This window comes from Octodon degus, unplaced genomic scaffold (genome assembly GCF_000260255.1).
Source record: "Octodon degus isolate 3935 unplaced genomic scaffold, OctDeg1.0 scaffold00210, whole genome shotgun sequence".
NCBI lineage: Eukaryota > Metazoa > Chordata > Mammalia > Rodentia > Octodontidae > Octodon > Octodon degus.
In genome coordinates, this window is record NW_004524786.1 from 1,568,733 (window position 1) to 1,580,836 (window position 12,104).

Sequence of the window (12,104 nt, forward strand, 5' to 3'; positions counted from 1 at the left end):
GGGGGGGGGCGGGAACCAAGCAGACAAAACACCAAACTACCTCACTCTCTTTTCATCGCCTCCGCCAAGTATGCCCTCTAATCTGACAGTTGGTACTGGGACCAGTGACTGTTTTAGAGGTTCCAGAATATGTCCCCAAAGAGTGACCTTCCCTACTCCCTCCCTTCAGGTTCTATACATTGTGCGTTATTTTTCCATAGAACATAAAATCAATAGTTTTTTCTCATGCACGAGATGTTTTGATATGCACGTTACGTGGTCGCCACCCCGAAAACGCAGGGTGAGAGCCTGGGCGCAGCATCACGCAGGCCGCGGTCCCTTGCCCCAGTCGCCGGACACCGCAGCTTCCGGCGGAAACGAGGAATAATTCAGGTCGGGAGCGCCACCGTGTGGGAATAGTGGGCACTGCAGCGTCCGCGCGACTCGTGTGAATTTTCAGAACCCCAGGGAACTGGCTTGACAGTTGCCTGTCAGGTTTTTTTCTTTCTTTTTTCTTTCTTTTTTTTTTTTTTTTTTTTCTCTCTCTCTCTTTAATCTTGGCGCTCTGTGACAGCTCAGAGAGTCTGAGCTCGAAATTAAGCCTCAGGGCCTGTCTCGCTCGCTTATGAATCCCCGGGCTGGGACCGGTACCCAGCTCCCGACAGGCTGCAGAAGCGCTACTCAGTGCCGCATGCGCAGCCTGGTCCAGGCGTCCCCAGGGCTGCGCCCCAAAACCAGGAGGAACGTGGCTGGCCAGCCCTCCCTGAGCAGGACCGAGCGTGCAGCAAAGGCCCAGGTGCAGCGCGCACACCCCGCAGCTCGCTCTTTCCCCCACATTCATGACTGTGCTCTGGAACTGCTGCCTTGCACACGCATACCGCAGCCCGCCCCACCCCAGGCCACCTGGGTTTCCGAGAAGCCGGCGGTGCCCGCCTCTAACGGCTGCCAGTCTCCATTTTTAGATCACTGACCTAAATTCCAGCAACCACAAAACCTTCGCTTCCACATCATAACTTCCAGGGCCCCACACACCCCATGTCCCCAACTGCTGGCGATACAGACTGCTGAGGGACAGACAGACTGCCCAGGGACAGACGGGCTGCTCTAGGAACAGACATACTGCCCAAGGACAGACGGACTGGCTGAGGGACAGATGGACCACCTGAGGGACACACAGACTGCCCAGGGCCAGATGGACCATCCAAGGGACAGACACACTGATAGACTGCCCAGGGACAGACACACTACCTGAGAGACAGACAGACTGCGCAAGAACAGAAAGACCACCTGAGGGACAGATGGACTGATGGACTGCCCAGGGATGGACAGACCGCCCAAGGGACACACAGACTGCCCAGGGACAGACTGATGGACTACCCAGGGACAGATGGACCACCTGAAGGACACATAGACTTCCCAGGGACAGACAGACTGCCCTCTGGGGCTCTGCCCAGGTATCCTCCTGCTAAACCTCCCTGTTCTGAGTCATAAATAATCGTCCCTACTTCCCTGGCTTCACAGCTGAGCAAGAAAACGCTTTCCTTGAGCCACCCTAAAAGATGGCTCCAGTCACTTGGGGTCACCTGGCCCCTGCTGCCACTGGAGGAGAGGAAGCTGTGTCTTCCTGGGCAGAGCTGGTAGAACAAGCCCGGTGTCCAGGTCAATGTCTCGCGTGCACTTGGAAGGGCCACGTCTCCTATTTTACCCTAAAACCCCACCACGATTATAGTTCAGACTCAGCTGCACCCCAGGGCCCCGGGGATACTCGGAGCCCCCACCCCCTAGCAGATCCCCAAGACCCCACAATAGCAAAACCTGTGTGTACTGGGTTTCCCCTGGACACTGCTATCTGTGCTAGATCTTCATTTATAAATTAGGCATGGCAAGAGACTCTTAACAGCAATGGACAGTAAGGTACAGCGGCTCTGATAGTGGACCACAATAAGACGTGAGCCAGGTAAGTGACACAGGCCTGTGGGCCTGGTGCTCTGGGGAGCTGAGGCAGGCAGAGCCCAAGTGTGCGTCCTGCCCGGAAGCTGAGCAATCCAGCAGGACCCTGTGTGAGAGTAAGAAGGGGCTGTGGGTGGAGCACTCTGTAGAGGCCTTGGTTCAGCCCCAAATGCTGGAAAACAAAAGCTCTGTGAGTGGCCCTGCAAGCCTCACGGTGCAGAAGGACCACACCTGCCCTTCTGGGTAGCAGCAGAGAGGCAGAGTCCACGTGTGGAGACTGAGCCAGGCGGGTGGTACGGGGACGGGTGAGCTGCTCTGTAGGGGCCACCGGGACACGGGTGTAGCATGTGATGCGTACGATGGCCAGCGGACGGCAGAGACAGGGCTGCGGATCAGAGCTGCTTGAAGTTGGGAATCACTGGATACCGCGTGGCAATAAAGCAGACATTTGTGGTCCCAGCTCTCGGTCACGTGTACCCAGCAGCTCCAAGGAGGCCTGCTGTAGGGACGCCCATGTGCGCACGCAAGGACATGTGCATGTATGCACGGACACACGGCTCATCTGCTCTTCCCCGCAGCAGGCACTGTCTCCTACTCATGACCAACGAGAGATGTCCAGCGGCCACCACATGCAGTCACGCTGCAGCCATGACAAGTGCCGTGGGGACCGCATTTCCATTTCATACACGAGTGCACTGCACTCTGGGAACTCCTCCAGAAGTGAGCTGTACTTTGGGGTTTTGCAAGGGAAAACAGTACAGCATGGGACACTTAATTGTAAGAATATTTTATAGAAGTCACCCAAAGAGATGCAAAAAATACAAACTTATCCAGGGGATTACAAATCTAAACTTCCCAGACCAAGATGAAGACCAAAAAGGGCCCTCTGTACTCCGGGACACTGGCCCGTGCACCCTCTTCCCCTCTGGAGCCAGGAAGCGATGCCCCAAGAGCAGACCAGAGCTCGCCCAAAGTGAACCCTAGCCCTTCTCAGCAACAGCGAGGTCCAAAGCTCCGTCAGTGCTGAGCACAGCCGAGTTCATCAGGAAAGCCAGCATGACAAGGTCCTTCAAGAGACCCTACAGCTCCCGAAAGCCTCCCGACAGCCGCCCAGCCTCTCCAGCTCCGCCCCTCGTGCTGCTAGCGGCAACCCTCAGGTGGCCTCGCATGGCCAAGCCGCCCTGCTTCAGTTCAGCTGGGTGTTACAGGTTGACCCCCAGCTGTCGGCCCCCCACACCAGCCTACAGCTACACGGATGTACACACGTGACTACCTCAGAGCCGCGTAGTGATTTAGGGGAGATTTTGGGGGCAACTCCAGCCCAAATGTCATGCTACTCCGCGTAGTGTTTCAGGGTCCGCCTGGTTTGGACCCTAACCCTTGATGTGAGGCCTTCAAGTCCTGCACGCAGTGAAAAGTCTCCGAGGCTTCTTAGCCAGCTGCCCCCGCACAGACACGAAGGTCCCCCAGGTGCACCCTGGACCTGAGGCATGGGCCAGCCACTGGCTGAGAAATTCAGAGGAAGTCAGGGACAGTGAGGAACTCAAGCTATTCCTGGTGGACAGTTGAACTTTCAGGATGGAATCAGGATTCGTTCATTTCGCCTACGTGGAATAGAAGCTGGCTGACCACATAGTCATGAGGAAGAACCCTACATGGCCTGCTCTGATGAAGCGGTGCTGGCTCCTCACACATGCGTGGGCTCCCCTCACGTGGGCCTTTCTCTCTGAAGGAGACGCCAACCTTACCACAGTCCCGTTTGTCTTATTTGCTTGCTTTCCAGTGGTTTTGTAGCATCTCATAAATAAAACTTAGTTCAGCTTTATCTGAATTCAACTGAGTCCCAGCGAAGGCAATGGCACGGCTGCTCGGAAGTCAGGATCTGCTGCTCCTTTAACCTCAGGGTTAGCACTTGACCTTTGCTCGAGCGTCTTGCCAGCCGAGATGGACTTGTGTGCGCAGGAGCCTCCGTGGGAGCACGGCCACGGCCACCGGGCATGCGCGCAGGCCGCCTCGCGGTCCTGATCCTCGAGCGATGCCCGCAGGAGCAGCAGGGCCCACAAGGGACAGGAGTGAGTCCTCTGGGCTGCAGGGGAAGGCCGGTGGTGGGGTGCTCACCTGACAGTGCCAGGCCCTGGCATGGTGGGGGCTCCCAGCCCGGCGCAGCCTTAGCACAACCAGAAGCACCTTGTTCCTTTTCGATGTCAACTTGGCATCCCCTGTCCCCCCTGTATTTTTTGAAACAGGATCTGTGTGCAGTTCAGGCTGGCCTTGAACTCACTTTGTAGCCAAGATTGGCCTTGAACTTGGGGGATCGGCTTGCCTCAGCCACCCCAGTGCTGGGATTACAGGTGTGCGCCACACCTGACTCTTTTCCTTGAAAAAATAAGATAAATTCCTTCCTGCTTAGCTTCCTTCACTCAAGAAGGGATTTTCCACCGTGCTCAAGCGACTCTGCCATGCAGGTGTGTGAGCCAAGGCTCTGTCCCTTTGGCCCAGCCCTGAGCACGCAGCCCAGAGACCTGCAGGAATCACTAGGCTCGGAGCTGCTGTCACAGCGCTGTCACAGCGCTCCTCTCGGGAGCAGGGAGGGAGGGAGAGGAGAGCACGTGAGGCGCCGCGGGAGTCTCCTGGGTGGCGAGGCTGCGGGCTGTGAGCCGCTCGCTCGCTCGCGCTTCGCTCCTTCACCATTCGCAGCCGCGAGTGCCATCAGGCGCCGCGCCAGGTTCTGGGTGCTCGCGCGGTAACAAGATGCTGGCCTGGCCGCAAGACAGGAGCCAAACCCACCGGTCCTGCGCCGGGAGCAGGTCGCTGGCCGGGAGGGGCTCCCAGCCGACGTGGCCTCGAGCGAGGCGGGCACAGACGGGAGAAAAGAGCGTGGCGCCGCCCGGAACGCAGCCGGAAATGCGGGGGCGGGGGCGACGAGGCGAACCGCCGGGAAAACATCGCGTGGGGTCGGGCCCTCACTTTTATTTTTTTCTGTAAAGAACTACAAAATAAATATTTTAGGCTTTGAGGGCCAACAAGCAAAACTGACGATATTATATATATGTATTTACATGTCAAAGGGGAAAGGTGGGCTATTGTTTTGTTAAATTTATAGCACAGTGATGATTGGGGCCCCGCATAGTGGCATGCCTGTTATCCCAGCACGTGGGAGGCTGAGGCAGGAGGATCCTTGAGAGTTGGAGTCCAGCCTGGGCTACATGGTGAGCTCAAGGCCACCTGAGCTGCCTAGCAAGACCCTGTCTCAAAAAGACAAAAAAAAAAAAAAAAGATTGAAGATAATTGTTATACTACAAATACAGTAATGAGAAGACCGGACTATTGGGAGAAGAAAATGTTTTGCTTAGTGTGCCCTATTACACAAAAGTTATTGTAGGTGTTTTTTCTGCTAACACAGATATTCAATGAGATTTCATCTGCCGGATCTCTTTTACATGGACGGGTGCTGCCGGCACTGGCACCCGGCCACAGCCCCGGAACCTTACCTGTCCATGGCTTAGCAGCCATCTGTGGGACTCTGCTAAGAGTCTCTCTTGATGTCTGCCTGTCAGCGCGCATTACACTGCAGATTATCGCTGCAATAGAAGGCGACAGGGAAGCTGCCCAACTGCCTACCCAAGTGGATTTTCAAATATACAAGTTTCCCTCCCACCACATCGCAGTGCAAAACACAGCGGTCGACCTGCTGTTCGAACTCAGAAAGTGGAGCCACTATAAGCGAGGGTGGGGCAGGGATGTCGCTCCCACGTGAGCAGTGCCAAAGGAGCTTGGCGTTGCTTGGGAGTGAATCCACTTACAACTTTTGTGTTCGGGAAGGAGCCGTGCCGTGGTGAGACGCTCCACTGAAATGTCATGCCCTTCTGATGTGGCTCTCTTGTACCTTGGGAGCTGGCCTGCTTAGTTTGGTGCTGTGTTGCTTGTCTAACTGCCTGCATCACGTATTAAACTCGGGGCTGTCATTTAAGTTTGCCAACACAACAGTCCACATGCCCTTGTACCTCAGAGTGCAGGGCTCCATTTGGGGGATTTGTTGGCTGGTGTGCCGCCGGCATTGAGTCCCCAGCTTTGCATGTGAGGAGGTGCCAGAGCTGCAGCCCCGCGTTGAGACGTTCCTGCCATTCTTGGCTTGTGGGCCATGCAGGCAGGTTTGCAGTTCCGAAGCGCCGCCTCGTGTGAGTGCAGAAGGCTTCTCCCCAGAACGCCTCAAGCCCCGAGGCCTGCCTGGCCTGGTCTAAGCTGCCGCATCTCTCTGCAGGACGGCACCCGCGTCGTGGGGAAATGTGGCGGTTACTGCGGGAAGTGCACGCCGTCCTCGGGCACTGGCCTGGAGGTGCGGGTCGTATAGCGCAGGTAGGTGTGCCTCCCCACCCGTCCGTCCGTCCGTCTGTCTGTCTGTGCCTGCTCTCCTCTGTCCAGGAGCTTCGCAGCCAGTGCACACACTGGGGCACGTGCTCCCAGCCAACCTGCTGCTCTCGTGTCTTTCTCTCTGCTCCTCTGTCCCCTCGTGACCGTGACCGAGGCCATCTGTCCTTGCCCTGGGGCACCAGGCCCAGGCCTCCTGCATCTGATTCTCATCTCTACGCCTGTGTTGAGGGCTTCCTACTGGCTGGGTTTGCAGGAGTCCTGCACTATCTGGCCTCAGTGGGTCAGCAGTCTGCGTCCTTCTGCAGGACATCCTAGGGCGGGAGGCGCCGGGCCATCTGTGGGTCATCTTTTAAGAAATACCATGCAGGGCCACTAGCAGCAACCAGAGCAGCAGCATCTGTTGAGCCCAAGCCACACACCAACGTGCACGTGATGTTTTACTGAACCCTGCCTCAAAACATGGAGCCAGGCTGTTTTATTTACATCAGACTGCTTCCTAAGGGCGCAGGGCGTTCCCTGCAGTGTTCACACCAGAGCCCCTGTTCGTGGTGTCTGCCCAGTGCCATGGCTTTGCACCTGTGGTCAGTTCAGGGACCTGCAGCGTCTGCAGCCCCCGGGGCTTGTTGGGATTGCAGATTGCCAGGCCCGACCTCGGCGGTGAAATCACAGCCTGCATTTTAACATAGTGCCGGAGAGAATCACGCGTTGAATTTGGAGAAGCAAGCAGAAGCGCCCCCTGCTGGGCAGCAGGCTGCATCAGGCTTCAGCGGAGGCACAGGCTCAGTAGTGGCAGTGACCCTGTCTTTCCTGGAGCCTGCAGCCACCTGTGACCCCGGCCAGCTCCTTGCAATCCTGACCCAGGAGTACCTATGCGAAATTTCTATACTAATAGTTTAATGCTTAATTAGGTATACATATTTGAAATTCTTACCTTAAATTAGGATTGTGTGGCAAGGGGCAGAGGAGATACATGAAGTAAGTGAGGCGGCCAGGTGGCTTCTGCCATCGCTGGCTCCAGAGGCTCAATAGGCTCTTTCCTCCTCACTGATCAGCAGTGGCTGCCCCTTCAGTGGCCCCCTTCTCTGGTGGTCACCTCGCACCAGCATCCATTCTGCAGAGAACTCTGACTGACGCCAGTTGGACCACGTGGGCAGCGCTGACACAGCCCGCGTCCAGGGCCTGAGAGCACCCAGTCCCTGTCAGGTGTGGTCAGGGAGGACAGAGGTTTACCAGTGGGGCAGCAGCAGTGTCCCAGGGCAGGGCTGCAGTTCTGAGAGTCCTCCCTGGAGACAGGTGTTTCATACCCAACGACATCAGCTGTTTGCATGCAAATGTTATGCACATCTGTACAACATTCGTATATAGAAATATCTGTACAGAGAAAGCCTAGGAGCTGCTGTGAGTTAGAGACCAGCATGGGCTACAAAGTGAGCTCGAGGCCGGCCTGAGCTGCAGGGCAGGACCCTGTCTGAAAAACACCAAGGAAGACTAGGAGACCCACCAGATACACCGGACTATCAGAATGTACTCTCCGGTGATAGAATTTCAGGGCAGTACTAAGCTGTTTCACTTCGGCTTTATTATGTCTCTGAAATGGCCATGTTTCTTGCAGTCAAACGAAAACCTACTTCTAAAATCTGGACAAAATAATAGTGTTCTTCTAGCACTGCCTGCATAAGAGTGTGTGGCCGCTGACTTTCCCTGGCATTTTAGGCCGCACCTGATGGCCCCTGCTCTGTGCTTTGCAGGTGGCTCTGAAGAAGGAGACTCACGGGATGGATGAAGGATCGTGATGCAATATACCTCCGCCTTACGTCGGGTGCGTGTGTGAGAGAGAGGCTGCGTGCATGTGTGAGTGTGCGAGCGCGTGTGTACATATGCACAGATATATAAATATATATTTTTACACAGGTTGAGCATCCCTGGTCCGCACATCCAAAGTCTAAAATGCTGCAAAACAGCACCCCCCACGTGGAGCTTTGTTTCATGTGCAAAGTCACTCAGAATGCAGTGCGCGCCTGAGACCGCGCCTTGAAAAGCACACGAGCCACAAGCGAGTCCCGCCGCAGGCCTGGGCCTGTCGTTGCTCACGTGCGGATATTCCACAATCTAGGAAAGTCCCAGCTCCAAAATACCGCTCATCCCAGGCGTCTCGGATGAGGGATACTCAATCTGTGAAATATCCTAATGATGTAAAATTTAATATTTATGTTTGAAATTATTTATTGTGTTGTAATATTTTTGTACGTAAAATGATTTTATTGTGACTGCCTTTGCGCTCTTTTGTCCCTTGCAGTCCAGCCACTGCATTTTACGTACCTACATTGTATGTAGTCCTGCGACAAAAGTGATCCTTCATTATCACGGTACACTATTGTTTACTTTTTATCTGTAAATGTTTTACTGTTACTTTTTTAAAATCATATTTGTCTTTTAAAACAACCTAGCCATCATCAAGGTGCTACGAGAGTCATGGAAGGGTCTTGTTGTCATTCCGAGCAGAGTATCATGAGCCACTAAGTAAGCTAGTGAGTTCTCAGATCTTACCAAGGATGAACTGTATTAAGTATCTATTCCATTTCATGGGATCTCTGGGAAAAAAAATGCTGCCGTGGTGCTAACATTGTGTGGATCTAGGTGAGTTCCAGACCCAAGTGTGAGGGCTGTGGATACAAAGGAGGAAGGGAGGACAGCGTCCAGTGGACACGCCCCCGGAGAGTGCCCGCGCTGTGGGTCGCCATGGCCTTTGGACACACTGCTCTGGAAGCTGGACCTTGTCCTCGCCACTTGTGCTCTCAGTGTGCCAGCTCAGCCAGCAGGGTGTGGTCCCCGCAGCCAGGGTCTCTGCCCCTGCATCCTCACAGAGCGGCCTGGGAGCAGGAGGTCCCCTGCAGCTTCGTCAGTAGCAACACTGGGGAGCACAGCACAGCTCAGAAACCCGGCGAAGGAGACCTTCAGGTTCTGAGCCCCTGGGATGGCCTTTTGCTTGAAGGTGCAGCCAATGACAGACCTTCTCTTCAGGCTATGAGCCTAGTACCTGCTAGTTTTCCTGTCCTCACTGGTAGTGTGTAAAGAAACAACCTAGGGCCTTCTGGGCACCCAAGTCTTTCTGTCACCCATGAGCTCACTTTTGGCTGCTTCTGTTCCTCATGCAAGTGCCGAAGTCGTGGGCTTTGTGCCTTCCCAGTGGCCGGAGAGACCCTTGTCTGAGCAGCCCTGTCCACTTCAGAAGACCAAAGAGATGAGGAAAACCTGCCACACTCGCCAACTCCAAGCCCACTCCACAGGCTCCGGGAAAAAGTATACTCAGTATATGAACACATGTTGTTCTCCATTATTAATGCACTGTGAGAACGTATTACGAATAAATACCACGACCACCACCAAATCTTTGTTTCACCTGGTTTCTAGACTCTTGACTCAGAGTAAAACAAGATTGTCTCAGGCTGAGGCAGGAGGGTTGCAAATTCAAGGCCAGCCTGGACAACTTAGCAAGACCCTGTCTCAAAATAAAATCAAAAGAGCTGAGGATGTAGTTCAGTGGTAGAATATTTTCCTGGCACAAATGAACTTGAGTTCAATTCCCAGCACTGCAAAGGAAGAAGGAAAGAAGGGAGGGAGGGTAGGAAAGAGGGAGAAAAGGAAGAAGAGAGAAGGAAAGGGAGGAAGACAGAAAAAGCAAGAAAGGGAGAAAGGTGTCTCAGTGACTCTTCCTCATTGCTGGGACAAAATACCCGGCATCCACAATTAAGGAAGGAAAGGGTTGTTCAGTTCACGGCTTGTGGAGGTTCCAGTCCACAATCAGCTGGCTCCAAGGCAGAGGGCACATGGCAGAGGGCGGCAGCTCATGCTTCGGTAAACCACCGAAGTGAAACGCCAGGAGCGGGCGCAGCAGCCAGCAAGCCTCTGCCCCTCCCTCGCATTGTTCTTGGGCTGCCCACAGGTGTAGCGCTCACACGCATAACCCCAGCATTGGATTATGAGTTAATCACGAATTCTAGAAACGCGCCCCAATGACTGCGGGAGGCTTTCGGGGGACATCTAGATACAAACCATAACAGAAGGAAAAATTAAGTTTTAAAATTAGGTGGAGGGCCAGTGAGATAGCTCAGCAGACTAAAGCACCTGCTTAGGCAAACTTAGGCAGATGCAGGGACCGCAGTTCAATCCCCAGCGCCACATGCTGCACCAGCCCTGCCCCCAGGATGGGCTGAGCCGGCCAATAAATAAATAAATAAATAAATAAATAAATAAATAAAATCAGTAGGTGGAGGATAAATGTGGGTTTCCTTCATTTCCTCTGTGACAGTTGCCATTTGAAAACCAGATAAGGAGGTCCCTAAACGTGGATGTTTTGTCACCCAAATCAGGGATCTCCTGCCCTGCCCCCAGGATGGGCTGAGCCGGTAAATAAATAAATAAATAAATAAATAAATAAATAAATAAAATCAGTAGGTGGAGGATAAATGTGGGTTTCCTTCATTTCCTCTGTGACAGTTGCCATTTGAAAACCAGATAAGGAGGTCCCTAAACGTGGATGTTTTGTCACCCAAATCAGGGATCTCCTGCCATTTGAGGGGCACAAGCTGGCAAGCAAACAGGAGCTGCTCCGAGCGCAGGGCACCCGTGTTTGTCTCTTGTAGCAGCGGCCCCACCCCGTGGGCCCAACGTGTCCAGAGAGGCAGGCTCTCTGGGCCAGTCTAACGGGGCTGCTGTAGCCACCACGGTCGGGCACTTAGGGTCTGGAGGTGGGGACCCCACCAGCCAGGACAGTCAGGGTTCCTTTCTGGGGGCGGGGGCGCTCCTTCTGGCCCAAAGACGGGTCCTTCCCACTGTGTGCTTGGGAGGTGACTGGTGTCTCTCGCTCCTCTCTTTTTCCATATCGGGGGCCAAATGCAGGCCTTGCACATGCTAGGCAAGCATGCTGCCGCTGAGCTCCGTCCCCGGCCCTCTTGTATGAGAACACTGGCCCTGCTGGATGAGGGTCCTCCGCCTAACATGTTCAGGTTCTGCACCTAGTTTTCTTTTCCATTTGTTTGTTTCTGCAGTGCTGGGGATTGAACCCAGGGCCTTCACACAGAGCTGTGTCCCCAGTGCCTTCTTGAGACAGCCTCGCAGGGTCACTGCACTGCCCAGGCTGGTGTTGGGCTGCACTTGCCACCCTCCTGCGTCCGCCTCGAGCAGGGCTGGGACTGCAGGCGGCACCGCCGCGCCTGGCTCTCTTTCTCTATACACCCTATTTCTAAGTAAAGTCATACTAGGAGCTCAGGTCAGCACGGGAATGAGGGGGTGCAATCCAGCCCACTGCAGAGACTGTCAGAAAGAGGCCCCGAGTAGGTGCAGAGGGGTCCCCCCAAGGAGGAAGGGAGGATAAATCCTGGGGATGCTGGTGGCTTCTGCTACAAGGAGCCAGCAAAGCCAGTGGAAACGTCTTGCCCTTCAGAGCTCACGTGGCGGTGGTGACAGAAGAGAGGAAGGCAGCACAAGTGAGACCCCCAGTTCTCCAGCAGTGAAGCGGACGGGCCGCCCTGGCCACCCACCCAAGCACCCCAAAGCACTCCTGGCTGGCTTTTGTCCCCTTTGCGTCCATGCGTGGGAATTTCTTTCTCTTCCAACTGGTGCAGGAGTAAAGGTGGGGCACAGGGAGCCGAGATGTCCCAGAGGGGCAGGGCACCAGCAGCCCCGGTGCAGGGTGTGGGGAGCGTGGGGGAGCAGGCAGACGTGTGAGACATTGTGGGGCAGGGAGCTGGTGTCGCTGGGTCTGACCCAAGTGGCCCAGCAGGTGACGGGGAAGGCCCTGCCCT

At 54.8% G+C, this 12,104-nt stretch overlaps 1 protein-coding gene across 1 annotated transcript in view; it reads left to right on the forward strand.

The window, feature by feature from the left end:
• Positions 1-9,059, forward strand: part of Adamts9 (ADAM metallopeptidase with thrombospondin type 1 motif 9) — a 141,497-nt gene extending 132,438 nt beyond the window's left edge. Inside the window, exons 38-39 of the mRNA XM_004644783.2 lie at positions 6,191-6,285; positions 8,049-9,059. Of these exons, the coding sequence (XP_004644840.1) occupies positions 6,191-6,280 (90 nt within the window). The 3' untranslated portion in view covers positions 6,281-6,285; positions 8,049-9,059. The remainder of the gene's footprint in view (positions 1-6,190; positions 6,286-8,048) is intronic.
• The last annotated feature ends 3,045 nt before the right edge of the window (positions 9,060-12,104 follow it).